The following is a 17,561-nucleotide window of genomic DNA, read 5'->3' as shown; positions in this document are numbered from 1 at the left end:
ATTTCTTTACTCAACGTGTAATTAAACTCTGGAATTTGTTGCCAGAGAATGTGGTTAAAGCAGTTAGCTTAGCAGGGTTTAAAAACAGTTTGGATAACTCCTTGAAAGAAAAGTCTGTAAGCCATTATTAAGATGGACTTGGGGAAAATCCTCAGCTTATTTTTAGGATAACCATCATAAAATGTATTGTACTGTTTTTGGGATCTTTCCAGGTACGTGTAACCTGGATTGGCCACTGTTGGAAACAGGATGCTGGGTTTGATGGACCTTTGGTCTGTCCCAGTATGACAAAGCTTATGTTCTTATCTGGTTTTAAAAAGGTTTGGACAAGATCCTGGCGGAAAATTCCATAGTCTATTACTGAGATGGACATGGGGTTCCCACTGCTTGCCCTGGGATTTGGTTGCATGGAATAGTGCTACTAATTGGGTTTCTGCAAGGTACTTGTGACCTTGATTGGCCATTGCTGGAAGCAGGATACTGGGCTAGATGGACCATTGGTCTGACCCAGTATGGCTGTTCTTATATTTTTTATGTACTGAGTAAAGATTCGGTACTATGCATGGGTCTAAACCCATGCTGAGAATTATGCAAACTTTGAATCCAAAAACTGCATTATTTGAGAAGCAACTAAGGATTCTAACAGCTTGGCTAGCCATGATATGCTAGCCACTGGACGAAAATTTAAAGTTACTCTACTGCTCAACTTTCTTTCCTCCAAGTGAATTCCTTTTATCAGTGTCATCTCTGTCAACTAATTTCTAATCAAGTTCACCACCTTGGGACCAATCTCCACCTGCCCAATTTATTTATAAATCCCCTTGAGGAGAACAGTATGAAAGGCTTTGCTGAAACCCAAAGAGACAACATCCAGCATATGTCCTCACTGTAATTGTGTAGTCACTGAGTTCAAGAAATCAATCAGAATCACTTGCTGCAATCTGCCCCAATGTTACTTCAGGTCTTACAATCCATTGAACTATAGATAATTCACTATTCTTCACTTCAGTAGCATCTTTTCCCACCATTGAGCTAAGGTTTACTAGCTGGTAATTTCCATCCTCTTCTCTGTTACCACTTTGGGGAACAGCAACCATAGTCACCTTTACTTAGTTATTTTATTTAAAATATTTATAGCCTCCATATCGAAATATCTATGTAGATTACAATAAAGTATTCATGGTCTATTGAACACATCCTTCAGTGGATTGACCAGAACCTCTCTGAGCTCGCTGTGTATCCTGAAATGTATCTAAACTGGCCCCATTGTTTTGTTTACTTTCAGTTGTGCAAGTTGTTCAGACTTTGTTGCATGCATAGTGAGTTATCTGGTGTATATACGTTCTGGCTATTTGTGGTCTTCCTTTAGGGTTTTCTTCTCGGAGAACTGAAGTGTTTGTTTGGTATCTGTGTCTTTTCCTCATTACTTTCCATCCTTTTGTTTTTAGATTTTTAGTCTTACAATTCCAAATCTATCTTTCCTCCTTTCCCTGACATATCCGAAAAAGAGTTGTCACTTGACTTTACTTCTTTAGCTGTCTTTTCTGCCACCCATATATTTTGCCATCCTGAGGTTTTTTTTTCAGCCCTTTCAGCTTCACCCCAGTATTCTTTTCTCTGCTTTCTTTTGTGATTCTCTGCACCCTGTGAATGCCACCCTTTTTGTTTTTATATTTCAGCCTCTTCCTGAGAGAACCATATTGGTACTTTTCCTCTTGCTTTTATGTCCTTCCTTTACATAAATATCTATTATCATTTGTATAGGCTCCTTGGAGTTTAATCCACTGTTCTTCCACTTCCCTTATCTCTTCCCACTCTGCCAGCTCCTCTTTCAGATGCTTCTCCATTCTCCTAAAGTCATCCGGTCCACTGTTCTTCCACTTCCCTTATCTCTTCCCACTCTGCCAGCTCCTCTTTCAGATGCGTCTCCATTCTCCTAAAGTCATCCGGTTTAAAGTCTAGAAATTTTTAGGGCTAGATTTCTTAAAAGGCAATCTATCGTCGTATGGGGCTGCTGGATAAATGAACAGTCTGCAAAACTGAATACTGCCCTGGGGCATCTTCCCCGTGGGAGCATGTGTTTGAAGTATTATACTTAGTGGTCTGTGTTTGCATTTAATATATTGATTTTGTTCTTTGCAGTATCAGCAACTCACAAAGAAACAAAGCAATTCTTTACCCTCTATAACACGCTGGATGACAAGAAAGTCTTTTTAGAAAAAGAGGTAAGCAAACTCTTGAGAATATGAGGATGAAGGAGAAAAATGTGTGTAACATAGTAACATAGTAGATGACGGCAGAAAAGGACCTGCACGGTCCATCCAGTCTGCCCAAGAAGATAAATTCATATGTGCTACTTTTTTATTTGTACTGTCCTCTTCAGTGCACAGATCGTATAAGTCTGGCCAGCCCTATCCCCGCCTCCCAACCACCAACCCCGCCTCCCAACCACCAGCTCTGGCACAGACAGTATAAGTCTGCCCAGCACTATCCCTGCCTCCCACCACCGGCTCTGGCACAGACCGTATAAGTCTGCCCAGCACTATCCCCGCCGCCCAACCACCAGCCCCGGCACAGACCGTATAAGTCTGCCCAGCACTAGCCCTGCCTCCCAACCACCAGCTCTGCCACCCATTCTAGGCTAAGCTCCTGAGGATCCCTTCCTTCTGCACAGGATTCCTTTATGTTTATCCCACGCATGTTTGAATTCCGTTACCGTTTTCATCTCCACCACCTCCCACGGGAGGGTATTTATTAAAATTATACCATGTAAATTCTGGCACTGGAGGAACATGTTTCACAACCTACTAGTGATGGAAACACAGGATGCTTGTTTTACCCATAAACTTAAGAAATATTTCTGGGCGACTTGGGGTGCATGCATCCCATCTTTGCTTCCTAGAGCACGTATCCTTGTGCTTAATGAACTAAACTTATAACTGTGACATCATTGTATTGGCGTTTGTGTATTTGCTTTCTTTTTCTGATTGGGTCGGGGAATTGGAGGATGGGTTAAGATTGTGTAAGGGGGGTATGGGTACTGTTCTTATGTTTAACTTGACAACTGGCTTTATTGGTGGTGGGGAGGAGTCACAAAAGTCCGGGCCCTTCTCTACTGGTGGAGCTCCTATGTTATCTAGGAGGCATCCTTTTGGTTATGAATGGTTCTGATATTGCTTGGGAAAGTAGGGATTTGGGGGTAAATATGCCTTACTAATTGTTCATTTTCCATTGTTCTGTTTAAACTTTTACACTTAATAAAAAAAGTTCTAACATGTAAAATTTCAAATATAGTGGCGAACGTAAGAATAGCCATACTGGGTCAGATGAATAGTCCATCTAGTCCAGTATCCGTCTTCCAACAGTGGCCAATCCAGGACACAAGTACCTGGCAGAATCCGAAACAGTAGCAAGATTCCATGCTACTGATCCCAGGGTAAGCAGTGGCTTCCCCCATGTCTATCTCAATAGCAGAGATTTTACATATTTCTGAAAATGGGAAGACTTGGTATATCAATCAGTATTAAAACTAGTGAAAGAAATTAATTGACTTATTTTTAATGGAACTATGATCATTTAAAAATCCAACATTTTATTAGAAAACTAGTAAAAAAGCCCCGTTTCTGATGCAAATGAAACGGGGGCTAGCAATGTTTTCTTCTGTGTGCATGTGGGAGTGTGTGTGTCCCTGCCCTCTCTCCCCTCCCCCCTCTGAGTCCTTCACTGTTACAGAGCCAGCGATTTGATTTCGTGCTCTGCTGTTTTCCTTCACTGACTGTGTTACAGAGAGGGCGGGGCAGACACTCATAGGGAAACCGGATATCTCGCCCCCTTCACACTTCCGGCGGGAGGCTTCATAGAACGTTGGTGTTGCTTTTTTAATAATAACTAGTAAAAAAGGCCCGTTTCTGATGCAAATGAAACGGGGGCTAGCAATGTTTTCTTCTGTGTGCATGTGGGAGTGTGTGTGTCCCTGCCCTCTGCCCTCTCTCCCCTCCCCCCTCTGAGTCCTTCACTGTTACAGAGCCAGCGATTTGATTTCGTGCTCTGCTGTTTTCCTTCACTGACTGTGTTACAGAGAGGGCGGGGCAGACACTCATAGGGAAACCGGATATCTCGCCCCCTTCACACTTCCGGCTGGAGGCTTCATAGAACGTTGGTGTTGCTTTTTATATAGAGAGATAGTCTTTCCATATATATGTAATGGCTCCCCTCCCTTCCTCTCCCACCCCATATACAGTCTTACTGCAAAACTCTTACATGTGCTCCTGCTTTTCCTGAGTACTGCTTTAAATGTGCATTTGTAAGCAAAAGTTGGATTTTGGTTTTGTTTCTTTTTCCTACTCTGAGGTAAGATGGCCATCATTAATGAGACCCTCCCACAGCCACATTGACTATCATATGGTTCTTGAGATTTAAGACTAACATTCCCTCATAGTGCAATAATATTTAGGAACATAGTTATCAACGTGACATTTAATCTTCTGAGAATACTGTAGTAGTGGGGAGGGGTTGACCTGTTGCCACCACAGCAACTATGGTACTTGATCATGCACTATTATGATATCCTTGGAAGATAAATGTCCAAGGGGTGAAGTTATCAACATGGACTACCATTAATATGTATTATTTTCCCACTAATTCGTACTATTTTAGTACCGTTTTATGCATTAAGCCTAGTTACTAATTACCTGGGTTAACAGTAAAATAACATGTCTTAATAGTAGCTCACATTTAACTCCTTCCTAAATATTATTGCACTATGAAAGTGGTTATATTTTTGTATTAATACTTTCTTAACTATATAAAGACAAAATAAAAATCTAGACATCATAAAGTTAGAATACTTCACAAATTCTCAACGCCAATTTGACTTTCTATGCACATGCTCTTAAACTAATGAACTTGTAATCTGTTGAAACTCTAACACTATTCCCAGTAAATTGCTGGATCCTGTTTCACTAAATGTAAAACTTATTAAGTGAAGTGGCTGACTCTCAGAATGTTTGGAGCTACGCAATCTCAGCTCAATAAGGCTGGTAATAGTCCATGCTCCTTTACCCAAATCATTATTGAGTCAATCCACCGTGACTTGTGCTATGTGTGCATATTCACTTATTACAGTTCAGTCATTGAAACTTCACTTGAAAACTACTAAAAGTCTTTACAAAAATAGTCACTTCAAAACTTATAGTATCATAGCTCCTCTAATTCAGCGCCAGTAATCTGATCTTCACTGTAATTACAGAAGTCCAATTGAAGACGTCCAGTTTCGTTGAATCTTCACCTTCCACCAAATCACTGTGCTCTACAGATTCATGTATAGGGGCATAATCGAAAGGGGTGCCCAAGTTTTCCTGAGGACGTCCTCGCAGGACGTCCTGGCGAAGGGGCGGGGAAACCCATATTATCGAAACAAGATGGGCATCCATCTTTCGTTTCGATAATACGGTCGAGGATGCCGAAATCACGAAATTTAGGTCAACCTTAGAGATGGTCATCCCCGATTTTCGGCAATAATGGAAACCGAGGACGCCCATCTCAGAAAAGACCAAATCCAAGCCATTTGGTCGTGGGAGGAGCCAGCATTCGTAGTGCACTGGTCCCCCTGACATGCCAGGACACCAACCGGGCACCCTAGGGGGCACTGCAGTGGACTTCATAAATTGCTCCCAGGTGCATAGCTCCCTTACCTAGGGTGCTGAGCCACCCCCCCCCCCCAAAAAAAAAAAAAACCCCACTACCCACAACTGTACAACACTACCATAGCACTAAGGGGTGGAGGGGGGCACCTACATGTGGGTACAGTGGGTTTCAGGTGGGTTTTGAAGGGCTCACATTTACCACCACAAGTGTAACAGGTAGGGGAGGGATGGGCCTGGGCCCGCCTGACTGAAGTGCACTGCACCCACTAAAGCTGTTCTAGGGACTTGCATACTGCTGTCAGGGAGCTGGGTATGACATCTGAGGCTGGCATAGAGGCTGGCAAAAAATATTTTAAAAGTTTTTTTTTAGGGTGGGAGAGAGTTAGTGACCACTGGGGGAGTAAGGGGAGGTCATCCCCGATTCCCTTCGGTGGTCATCTGGTCAGTTCGGCACCTTTTTTCAAGGCTTGGTCGTAAGAAAAAATGGACTAAGTAAAGTCTCCCAAGTGCTCGTCAGGGACACCCTTCTTTTTTCCATTATCAGTCGAGGACGCCCATGTGTTAGGTACGCCCCAGTCTCGCCTTCGCTATGCTTCCTACACGCAGTGTTGCCAGGTGGGCGGTTTTACCGCCCAATTGGGCGGTTTTCCGCGACCCGCCGCAGGAAATTTTTGCCCGCGGCGGGTTGCGGTTTTTTGGGCGGTTTTTTAAGCTTCCGGGCGGCTTTTTGGGCGGCTTTTTGATTTTTTTCAGCCGCGGGGGGCGGGGTTAGTGACGTTTTTGGGCGGGGTTAGTGACGTTTTGGGCGGGGCCGATGACGTGGGAGGCGGGGGCCGATGACGTGGGAGGCGGGGCCGATGACGGGGAGGCGGGGCTGTTGACGGGGAGGCGGGCCCGATGACGTGGGAGGCGGGGCTGATGACGGGGAGGCGGGCCCGATGACGTGGGAGGCGGGGCCGGTGACGGCGGGGGCGGGGCCGGTGACGCGGGGGGGGGGTGTCAGGGGCGGGGTTTGTGTTTGGGCGGGTTTTGGGCTGGTTTCTGGCCCGGATTGGGCTGGAAAAAAAAATTCTACCTGGCAACCCTGCCTACACGCCCCCGTGAACTTTGGTCATCCCCACGACGGAAAGCAGTTGACGCCCAAAATTGGCTTTCGATTATGCCGATTTGGGCGACCCTGTGAGAAGGATGCCCATCTCCCGATTTGTGTCGAAAGATGGGCACCCTTCTCATTCGAAAATAAGCCTGATAGTCTTCTTATGACGGAAACATACTGACTTCACAACACTAATCTTTTTTTTTCCTTTTTTTTTTTAATTTATAAGTTTCCAAAATAGCTTTATGATGAGTTATTTTTAGAGAAAACCCCTCCAGAAACCACCTCCCGAAGGAGTAGTAATCAGAAATTAAGTCAAATGTGAAGACTCCCAAAATATAAACTTACTAGACTGATAGTATACAGTATATTTACATTGAAATTTAAGCTAAACAAAAGCTCTTAACTGGATAATTCCCAGATAAAGCAGCAAGAAAACGTCTTCCAAGTCTCTTAAGATACATCTGGAAACATCAGAACTTTAGCAACCATACACATTCTCTCTTTAGGTCTGGAATGATATTGAAGCAAAAGATCCCTATCAGCATTTGTAGCTAGTGTTACCATTGTTGCCCAGGAACTCCTGACCTGGTGGTCAGTCAACTTCTGTAGCTTCCAAAAAAGATCTCCATTATTTTCGGGCCCCCCCCCCCCCACCCCCATGGGTGGACAAGTAATTAGCTCATATAACCAGCAGCATCAGATCTGAAGATAGCTGAAGAGTCTTCAATAAATGTCTTTAATTCTTTAGCTGAAACGTTCTGAGCTAGAGAAACGTTCACACTTCTAAAAGTATTTTCACATTCTCAACCTTAAAGCATAGTGATCATAAATATGAGACACAAACAGATTATAAAGATTACATCTGAGTAAGAGTCTGAGTGGATTGTATTTGTCCCACAGTAGAATTTAAATGAGAGGAGTTCCAGCTCCAAAGACTTTACTTTGTTTTGCATCTCATTAATACGAGAAACCAAAAATTATCAATGGAGAAAAAAGTGTTTTAACCAAGTCGGATATAGAAAGTCATATAGAATCCAAAGTCTTTTCTGTAGGTTTATTCAAAAGGGAGCCAGGCAATTCCTGAGTAAAAAAAAATTAAGGTTTTCAAGGCCCTTATCTCCCAACATAACTCCAGCACTTGCAGCGATCTTCTTCAAGTTGCCTCCATCTTGGTCCTGCAAGTCTCCCTTCGCCCCGAGTAGTTGACCCGTGGTAGTATCATCTAACTCAGCTGCCTAAAGAAGACCCCAGCAGCCCACACTTCATTCAGTGGATGCTGCACAGCTTGGGCAGGTGAACCTGTCGCTCTCGGCTGCAGGGGCAGGGTTTAAGTGTCCGGGTTCAGCACCATTTCAAACCCTAAGAATCACTCCTGCCCTCCGTCCATAGAGGCAGATTCCAGCGGGACCACACCCTGAGTCAGTTCTAAACTCTACTGCACGGCTCACAAAGCTATCAGTTAGTCCCACAACAAGGGCAGCAGTAGCAGAGGCCTGAAAAAAGCCCTGTTTTCTGTCCATCTTTGTGCTTCCCCATTATGGAAAATAGAAAAAGTAATAGATATTTTGCAGCCACCCTGTCACAACACAAACCTTAAATTGCATGTCGTCACTAACTACTTATATGCTCATAAAAAAACTTTGTACAGTTCATAAAATGCTGATTCACTCTCTTTCTTTATTTAGACCCTGTGGACATAGTTTGTAAAACAAAAATCCATCGTTGTTCCAGCTGCGCCAGTGTTGTAGTTCTGTCATAACTCCTATTGCCCAGCATGTGATCAAGTATTCCCATAATTAAATCAACCCACTGGTGTCCACACTCTATGCAATGCTGAGTAATAGGGTCTAATAACGTTGCTGTAGCCAATCTGGATTTATGGTTCACTAAGCTGCAGTTTCACGTTGTGACTAGTTTAAGACACATATATTGTAAGAAATAAATCACATATGATGTCTTACACATAGAATAGTACCAGGCATTGGTTTTTAAATGAGTGACAGGATGTTGCCACTCTACAAATGTAGGTGCCTGTGAACCAAAATTGCACTCGTCACATGACTGATGGCTCCCAGCGCTCTGTGTTAGATGTTCCTGATGGTCTAAATTTAAATTGACTAATTTGTTTTTCAGATTGGGTCCCTGAGTGTAGGCAATACAGGAGCCTCATTGAAAAAGTTGATGCAAAGCAAACACATACCCACTGCCAAAAAATATTCTTGGCTGATAAGAGTTGCCTTATCTGAATACACATTTGTCACTATCTTTAGGAGGGAAATAAGTAATCTCGCTAGAACTACTGGAGGAATCGGGCTGAGAAAAATAATTTATTATTGTGCTAGAGTTATAATCCATTAGAATTGAAGAAGACTTTACCCATAGGACAGTTTCTGTGATTGTAGTATATTCATTGTTCTGAGCATCAGTTTAAATGTCAGGCTGGCCTCCTGACCACAACTGTTAGTCAGGGCTATCCATGGGTGGTTATAAAGCAGGCATATCTGGAAGCAAGATATGCTAATCAGGTTATTTATTTCCCTCCCAAAAAGAAAATAGTGACAAAGGTGTGTGTCTTACGGTATTTAGATAAAGCAACTCTATTGGCCAAGAGTATTTTTCGGCTTTGGGCATGTGTTAGCTTTGTATGAATTTTTTTCAATTAGTCCCCTGTATAGCCTTCACTCGGATAACACAATCTGAAAGACAAATTTATTCATTGAGATTTAGACCATCAGGAACATCTAACACAGGGGCCCTTTTACTAAGGGTCTGCGTGCGTCCGATACACGCGGCTGAAAAATAATTTTTTTTATTTTCTGCCACGCATATCGGACGCACGCCAAGTGGCATTTGGCCCGCGTAGGTCATTACCACATGAGACTTTACCGCTAGGTCAGTGGCTGGCGGTAAGGTCTCAGACCCAAAATGGACGTGCGGCAATTTTCATTTTGCCGCATGTCCATTTTCGTCAAAAATTTTAAAAAGGCCTTTTTTACAGGTGCGCTGAAAAATGATTCTGTGCACGCCCAAACCCCGCGCCTACACTACCGCAGGCCATTTTTCAGCGCACCTTAGTAAAAGGACCCCACAGAGCACTGGGAGCCATTAGGCATATGGAGCATTCAGTTTTTGTTCATAGACAACTAGTTTTGTAGAGTGACAGTATCCTGTCGTTCATAAAAAATACAAGGTCTGAAAACATGTTTATAACATACATTACCTCAAGCAAATTTTAGGTTTATTTGCAATACGTTTTTGTCTCTATACTTACACATTTTTAAAAAACAAAAAGAATTGAAAAAAAATACAAGGCCCGGTACCATTCTGTATGTATGACGAGTGGTACAGTGTCCTTGTCTTAAGCTATATGTGGGAAGAACTATCTGTACTGTGAAGTTGCGGCTTAATGAGCATATATCCAGATCGGCTACAGAAATTTAATAAGCCCCTATTGCTCAGCATTGCACGGATTGTAGATACCAGTGGGCTGATTTAATGAGGAGAATATTTGATCATGTGCCAGGCAATAGGGGTAATGACAGGACTATAACATTGGCACGGTTGGAACATCGACGGATTTTTGAGTTGCAAACTTTATGCCCACGGAATCTAAATGAAGGAACAGAGTGGATCAACAATTTGTGAATTGTACAAAATTTTTATGAACGTATAAATTGGTCAGTGAAAACATGCGATTTAAGATTTGTGTTGTGATATCAGCATGTTTCCATTTTCCCATAGTTGCTTTCGTTGTTATAAGACTGTGTGGACCTGTAGAGCATTGTGATTCGGTTCAGACTCTGAGGAACTTGAAGATTCAGCGAAACTTGAAGTCTTGAGTTGGGCACGGTGACGTCTGGACTTCAGTAATTACAGATTATTTGCTCTGCTTCAGAGGAGCTACGACATAAGCTAAATATTTGGAATGACTGTATTTTTGTAAAGCCTTTTAGTAGTTTCAAGAGAATTTTCAATGACTGCATTTTAATACCCAAATTTGCACACACAGCACAAGTCATAGTGGATTGACTCAGTGATGGTTTGGTTAAAGGAGACTAGACTATTACAGCCTTATTGAGCTGAGATTGAGAAGCTCATAACATTCTGGGAGTTTCAAGAGATTGCAATCTTATTGATTTTACTCTGTGAGGGTCTGTTTATTGAGTTAATCTTAATGAAAAATGTATATTATAAACAGGTCAGGAAGACCTTTTATTTGCTATAATATTTATCTTTGTTATTTTGATATTGTTTCATCTTCACTAGGTTAACTTGCTGAATTCAATTCATGACAATTTTCAACAGTAAGTAACTGCTTCTGAATTAAAGAATATTACAAATTTTTAAAATAAATATATATATATATCTATATCATTTTTATGTTTGCTTGTTAAATTACTATTATGTCTTATCATTATCATGTTACCCAAGATCCTTCCATAATACTCAATGTATATTTTCTTATATGCTTCCACTATTCATGATGTATTATAAGCCACATTGAGCCTGCAAAGAGGTGGGAAAATGTGGGATACAAATGCAATAAATAAATAAAATAAAATACTTTGACTTATATTCTACAATTCTGAATGAAGTACGCCTTTTACTAAGCTGTGGCAAAAAGTGGTCGTAGCACCCCCCCCCCCCCCCCCCCCCCCCGCCCACATGCTAAGGCCATGGACCTTCCCCCATCTCCCATCATATTGTGGAGTGGAAGAGTAGCCTAGTGGTTAGTGCAGTGGACTTTGATCCTGAGGAACTGAGTTCGATTCCCACTGTAGCTCCTTGTGACTCTGGGCAAGTCACTTAACCCTCTGTTGCCCCTGATACAAAATAAATACCTGAATATATGTAAACCACTTTGAATGTAGTTGCAAAAACCTCAGAAAGGTGGTATATCAAATCCCATTTCCCTTTCCCTATATGAGATTCTACATGGAATGTTGCTGTTGCTACTATTTGAGATTCTGGAATGTTGCTACTATTTGAAGATTCTACATGGAATGTTGCTACTATTGAAATTTTGGTGCTACTATTTGAGATTCTACATGGAACGTTGCTGCTGTTGCTACTATTTGAGATTCTGGAATGTTGCTACTATTTGAAGATTCTACGTGGAATGTTGCTACTATTGAAATTTTGGTACTACTATTTGAAGATTCTACATGGAACGTTGCTAGTGGAGGAGTAGCCTAGTGGTTAGTGCAGTGGACTTTGATCCTGAGGAACTGAGTTCAATTCCCACTGTAGCTCCTTGTGACTCTGGGCAAGTCACTTAACCCTCTGTTGCCCTGGTACAAAATAAGTACCTGAATATATGTAAACCGCTTTGAATGTAGTTGCAAAAACCTCAGAAAGGCGGTATGTCAAGTCCCATTTCCATTTCCATCATCCCTCTGACACCCAAACTAATGTCCCTGGTGGTCTAGTGGATCCCAACACCTCCCCCCCCCCACCACCCCACCTCGCACAAACTGCTTAAACCGGATATTTAGTGCTGAAACCTGGCATTAAATATCCAGGAATAATACTGGTGACAGCAAAACAGTCACCGTTGCTGAAACGTCTTACTTTCGGGATGGATCTTAAATATCCTGTTTCAAGCTAAATGCTGTAAATTTTCAAAAGTTTAGTTAGACATTAAGTCCATGAAATGAATTAAATGCTTGCACTGCCTATAAGCACCTAAGTGAGTTTTCAACTGCCTCAAGCACGTAACGCATGTTTTAAAGCTAAATACATTTAAGTACTTGTGCCAGCAAGATGGTGTGTACTCACATATGTGCCACATAGAGACCTTTTCACAGATATAATTTGAGTGGAGCAGGGCAGAATTGCCGTGTATGTGTATATTTTATAAAATTTTACCATTAGAACAGATATCCTCCATTACCCCCAGCTGTAAGGGACTTAAATACAATTCGGTATATGCATCTAGCTTCTCTTTCATCTGTACACGACTTTGGAATGCACTGCCGAATGCCATGAAGGCAACGCATGACTTGATACCCTTCCGGAAACTACTAAAGACTAAACTGTTCAAAAAGACTTATCAAAAGGATCCTTCATAAATGATCTGACATCTAAACTCAATTAGAACAAGTTAACAGTGAATTCTTCTATTTAACTACTTTAATGTCTTTTTTTCTTTACTGAATGTTATACATTATCCTCGATTTCAAATTCATGAAATGTGTTATATATCCGTTTACTTCTAATGCACTTCATACTTTTTTGTACTTGTTGTTAATTAATAATAATATGTATTTCTCATTCCGGAAATGGATACCACCATTTCGGCATAATGTAAGCCACATTGAGCCTGGGAAAATGTGGGATACAAATGCAGTAAATAAATAGTATTTTTGCAAAAGTAATTTGTATACCATTGGCATTAGTTTTGTGTGGCCACTTTATAAATATGCTCTTTTTTTGGACTTTTTACACAGATGCCCTTTTTAAAATTTACCTTGCCTGTGCATTAATTTGTCTGCTTAAAAATAGGTATTCTTTCACTATGGATTTGTGACATAGCTTATCATTTCAATTGCAATGTGTTAAAAGAAGCATGCTGTTCGTGTGCATAATTTGATGCCTCATTTTGGAATGAGTAAAGTTATATATATTTTGGCACATAACCCAGTATCCAAACGCAGTATAGACACAAGTTGATATTTTAAGTGGTTAACATAGGTTTTTAACCTCATCCAGAGTAGAGAGCTGCACGGGAATGGGGTTCGCGGGAATCCCGCGGGGGTGGAAGCAGTTCTGCAGGGTTTCCACGGGGACGGAAGCAGTTCTGCGGGCTTCCCACGGGGATGGAGGCAGTTCCTGTGGGGTTCCCACGGGGACGGAAGCAGTTCTGTGGGGTTCCCTTGGAAGTGTAAAGTGCACCTGCACCAGTTTCTCATCTACCGAGTATGAAGTTCTTTGAGTGCTGCCTCCTCCTCCTCTTCTTCCTTGCTTTAACAGCACAAATATGGAAAGTCTTCCATTAAGGAGGTGGTAGAGACACAAATGATGAAGGAATTCAAAAAGGCGTGGGATGACCACTTACAGGATATCCTTCCCTATCCAGTCAGTTCATATGCTTAGCTGATGTTTGCAAATCAGGCTGTGTATTTCAAAATGTGTGTTCAACTTTGCAGTTAGGAACATTACTGAAAATGGGTTCAGATGTGTGGGTCCATTCCTACTTTATTTTTTTTTATTTTTTATTTGTTTTATAGAGCTATGGCATCTTCAGGATCAAGAGAGCAATTCTTAAGACAGATGGAACAGATTGTAGAAGGGATTAAACAGAATCGAATGAAGGTAAAATGTGTTTTTCGTTTATCCTCTACAGGAACTTGGAATCATTTCAAAGATTTGTTGATAGCGGCGTGTTAAAGTAAAATTCACTAATTACTATGTTGAGATTTTGTTCAAAAACTGTCTAAAACAGCAAATTAATTTGTAGGTATCGGTTTCTTGTATAGATTTTGTATTTAGATAGTGCCATTTGTCAGGATTCTGTACATTAGTTACAGTGGTATCAAGAATAATGAGAAGGAAGAAAAGCGTGATGGACTTAAGAAGAGAATACTGTGCCAATTTGTGATTGCAATTTTTCATGGTGATGTGGACATCTGTTCACTGAAATTGCTAATCTGTCTCCCATAGGCTTTCTAGCAGAAATATGCAAAATAGTTTAGTTCAGACTAAAATTGAGTGGATTTCAGCCAAGTTGAAGTTTTGAAAAATTCAGACAGTTCTTCAAATTAGAAGGGTTAAAAAAAAAAAAAAACAACTGAGGGCCCGATATTGTAAACTACTTAATAAGAGAGGAGAGGCTTCTGCCCTGTTAAATTGTGCTGAGCAGCTCAATATATTCGCCAGGGGCGTAGCCAGGCAACAGATTTTGGGTGGGCCTAGGCAAGAAGTGGATGGGCACCAAGTGTTCTCCCCCCCCCCCCCCCCCCCCCGACCCACAACCACCAAAAAAATATCTCAGCTGGTGGAAAACTGCTTCTTTCCACCTTGGCAGTCTGCAGCAAGCATGCACTGAAAACTGAGCATGTGTAGGTGCCGGTATCGTGGAGAGTAGCTTTTTCGTTACCATCAGGGGGAAATCTTCAGCTGGCAGAGTGTGGGATCCCCACCAGCTACCGCTAAACATGTGCTACTGTTGGGTGGGCCTGAGCCCTAAGTGGGTGGGCCATGGCCCACCTAGGCCCACCTGTGGCTACACCACTGATAATCGGGCAGTACCGTTGGATTATCCTCTTAACTGGGCAGTGCCGTTGGATAATCCTCTCTGACCAACATGGACAATCGGGCGAAGCCATGAGTTATGCAATATTTAGTGGCAGAGTCTGTATAGCTAACTGAGCAAGTAGAACCACCAAAATAGTATTCCTATCTTTCACTGGTTAGCAATACAGGTGCGACACTAAATACCATATAATTTCTGGCGTAGTTAACAATGTGGGCTACCATTAAGACATGCTATTTTAGCACAGATTCCATTTTATGCAATAAGACCTAGTTACTAATAAGTAGGGTTAACAGAAAAATAATGTTTTTTAACGATAATTCATGTTGAGAACTTTCCCCTTTAGTGCCACTGCCCGGATATGACCCGGTACTGAATATCTCAGTCTAAACTAGCCAGAAGAGATTAGCGTTTAAAAAAAAAAAAACCCACTGCTACTGGCTGAACATTGACCTGTGAATTTTTAGCCATAAAACAGAGAAATCTGCTGAAATCCAATGTACAGCAAGTTGTAGGTAAATCTGGCAGTGAATTTCTGTGGATTCACTTCTGAGCCTGCTAACCCCACCACCTTTTTTCCTTCAGAAAAGGTTCACAAATCAATTTGACAGAGCCACAGAGTTTCCAAAATTGAGCCACCATTCTATGCTTTAATTAGTTTTTCCATAAACAGCTTTAATACACGGACCCCTAATTTGCAAGCCTATTCCGAAATTGTTTACACAGCCCTGTTAATGACTAGCAACCAATACTGAGCTAGAGACTAATGGTGCAGGATCTCTGTGCCAATCCATTAGATACTATGCCTTTTATTCAACCAGCCAGTGTGCTCGACTCTAGTCTTCTCTTCAAGAATTGGATTCAGTGAACCAGGGCAAAGTTAAAGCAAAAAGAGATTGTGCTGTATTATGTACTGGTTGTACAAAATTGCTGAAGGGATGTAGCCAACCATATAGTTCTAAAGCCAAAGGATAGGCCCCAAAGCAGAGATCAGTGTCACTCACATAGCTTGCATCAGGTACTGTCTTTCAGCTCTTGAGCATGCAATCAAGAGAATATGGTACTTGGGAGTGTTCTGGAGGCTACAAGTTGATGCCCATAGTGCATCTTCACTACAGTGGTCTCAGAGATCCTGCTTCAGGCTCTCAGCAATACTAAATACTCTGAAGAAAGCGAACCAGTCTTGTAAGACCCATCAGCATTTTGAATCTATAGAAGGGAATAGCAGAAGCAGTTGCTCAGCATGTAATGGCATGCATTGACTAACTCCTCCGTATTTGGAGTGCTACCTTTGGACACCGATAATTTAGGCATAGATATTGGCACCAAAACATAAGAATAGCCATATTGGGTCAGACCAATGGTCCATTAAGCTCAGTATCCTGTTTCCAACAGTGGCCAAGCCAGGTTACAAGTACCTGGCAAAAACTCAAATAGTGGCAACATTCCATGCTACCAATCCCAGGGCAAGCAGTAGCTTCCCCATATCTGTCTCAATAGCAGACTATGGACATTTCCTCCAGGAACTTGTCCAAACCTTTTTTAAAACCAGATATGCTAACTGTAGTTACTACATCCTCCGGCAAAGAGTTCCACAGCGTAACTATTAGTTGAGTGAAAAAATATTTTCTCCTATTTGTTTTAAAAGTATTTTCATGTAACTTCCTTGAGTGTCCCCTAGTCGTTCTACTTTTGGAAAAAGTAAAAAATCGATTCATTTCTACTTGTTCTACACCACTCAGGATTTTGTAGACCTCAATTATATTTCCCCTCATCCGTCTCTTTTCCAAGCAAAAGAGCCCTAACCTCTTTAGCCTTTCCTCATATGAGACTAGTTGCAACCCTATTATCATTTTGGTCGCTCTCCTTTGAACCTTTTCTAATTCCGCTATATCTTTTTTTGAGATACGGCGACCAGAACTGAATGCAGTATTCAAAGTGAGGTTGCACCATGGAGTGATACAGAGGCATTATAGTATTTTCGGTCTTATTTACCATCCCTTTCCTAATAATTCCTAGCATCATGTTTGCTTTTTTGGCCACCACCACACACTGGACAGAAGATTTCAGCATTTTATTTATAACGACACCTAGATCTTTTCTTGGGTGATGACCCCCAAGGTGGACCCTAGCATCAGGTAACTGATTTGGATTATTTTTCCCAATGTGCATCACCTTGCATTTGTCTACATTAAATTTAATCTACCATTTGGATGTCCAGTCTTCCAATTTCCTAAGATTTTCCTGCAATTTTTCACAGTCCGCATGTGTTTTAATAACCTTGAATAGGTTTGTGTTATCTGCAAATGTAATCACCTCACTCATCGTTCTGATTTCCAGATCATTTATAAATATGTTAAATAACACCAGTTCCGGTACTGATTCCTGCGGCACTCCACTATTCACACACCTCCATTGACAGAAATGGCCTTTTAACCCTACCCTTTGTTTTCTGTCCAATATCCTATTCCTAATCCACACCAGAACATTGCCTCCTATCCCATGACTCTTTAATTTTCTCAGGAGTCTCTCATGAGCAACTTTGTCAAAAGCTTTCTGAAAA

The 17,561-nt window shown here is 41.6% G+C and overlaps 1 protein-coding gene across 3 annotated transcripts in view; it reads left to right on the top strand.

Annotated features, from left to right (window-relative positions):
- CCDC93 (coiled-coil domain containing 93) overlaps nt 1-17,561 on the top strand; it is a 225,763-nt gene that overhangs the window by 167,700 nt on the left and 40,502 nt on the right. For all 3 annotated transcript variants that reach the window (XM_030209955.1, XM_030209954.1, XM_030209953.1), the window contains 3 exons: nt 2,143-2,225; nt 11,011-11,048; nt 13,974-14,058. In XM_030209955.1, coding sequence (XP_030065815.1) covers nt 2,143-2,225; nt 11,011-11,048; nt 13,974-14,058 — 206 coding nt within the window. The remainder of the gene's footprint in view (nt 1-2,142; nt 2,226-11,010; nt 11,049-13,973; nt 14,059-17,561) is intronic.

Source organism: Microcaecilia unicolor, chromosome 7 (genome assembly GCF_901765095.1).
Source record: "Microcaecilia unicolor chromosome 7, aMicUni1.1, whole genome shotgun sequence".
Lineage (NCBI taxonomy): Eukaryota > Metazoa > Chordata > Amphibia > Gymnophiona > Siphonopidae > Microcaecilia > Microcaecilia unicolor.
The sequence above is the reverse complement of the archived record's forward strand: the minus strand, read 5'-3'. Positions and strand labels throughout refer to the sequence as shown.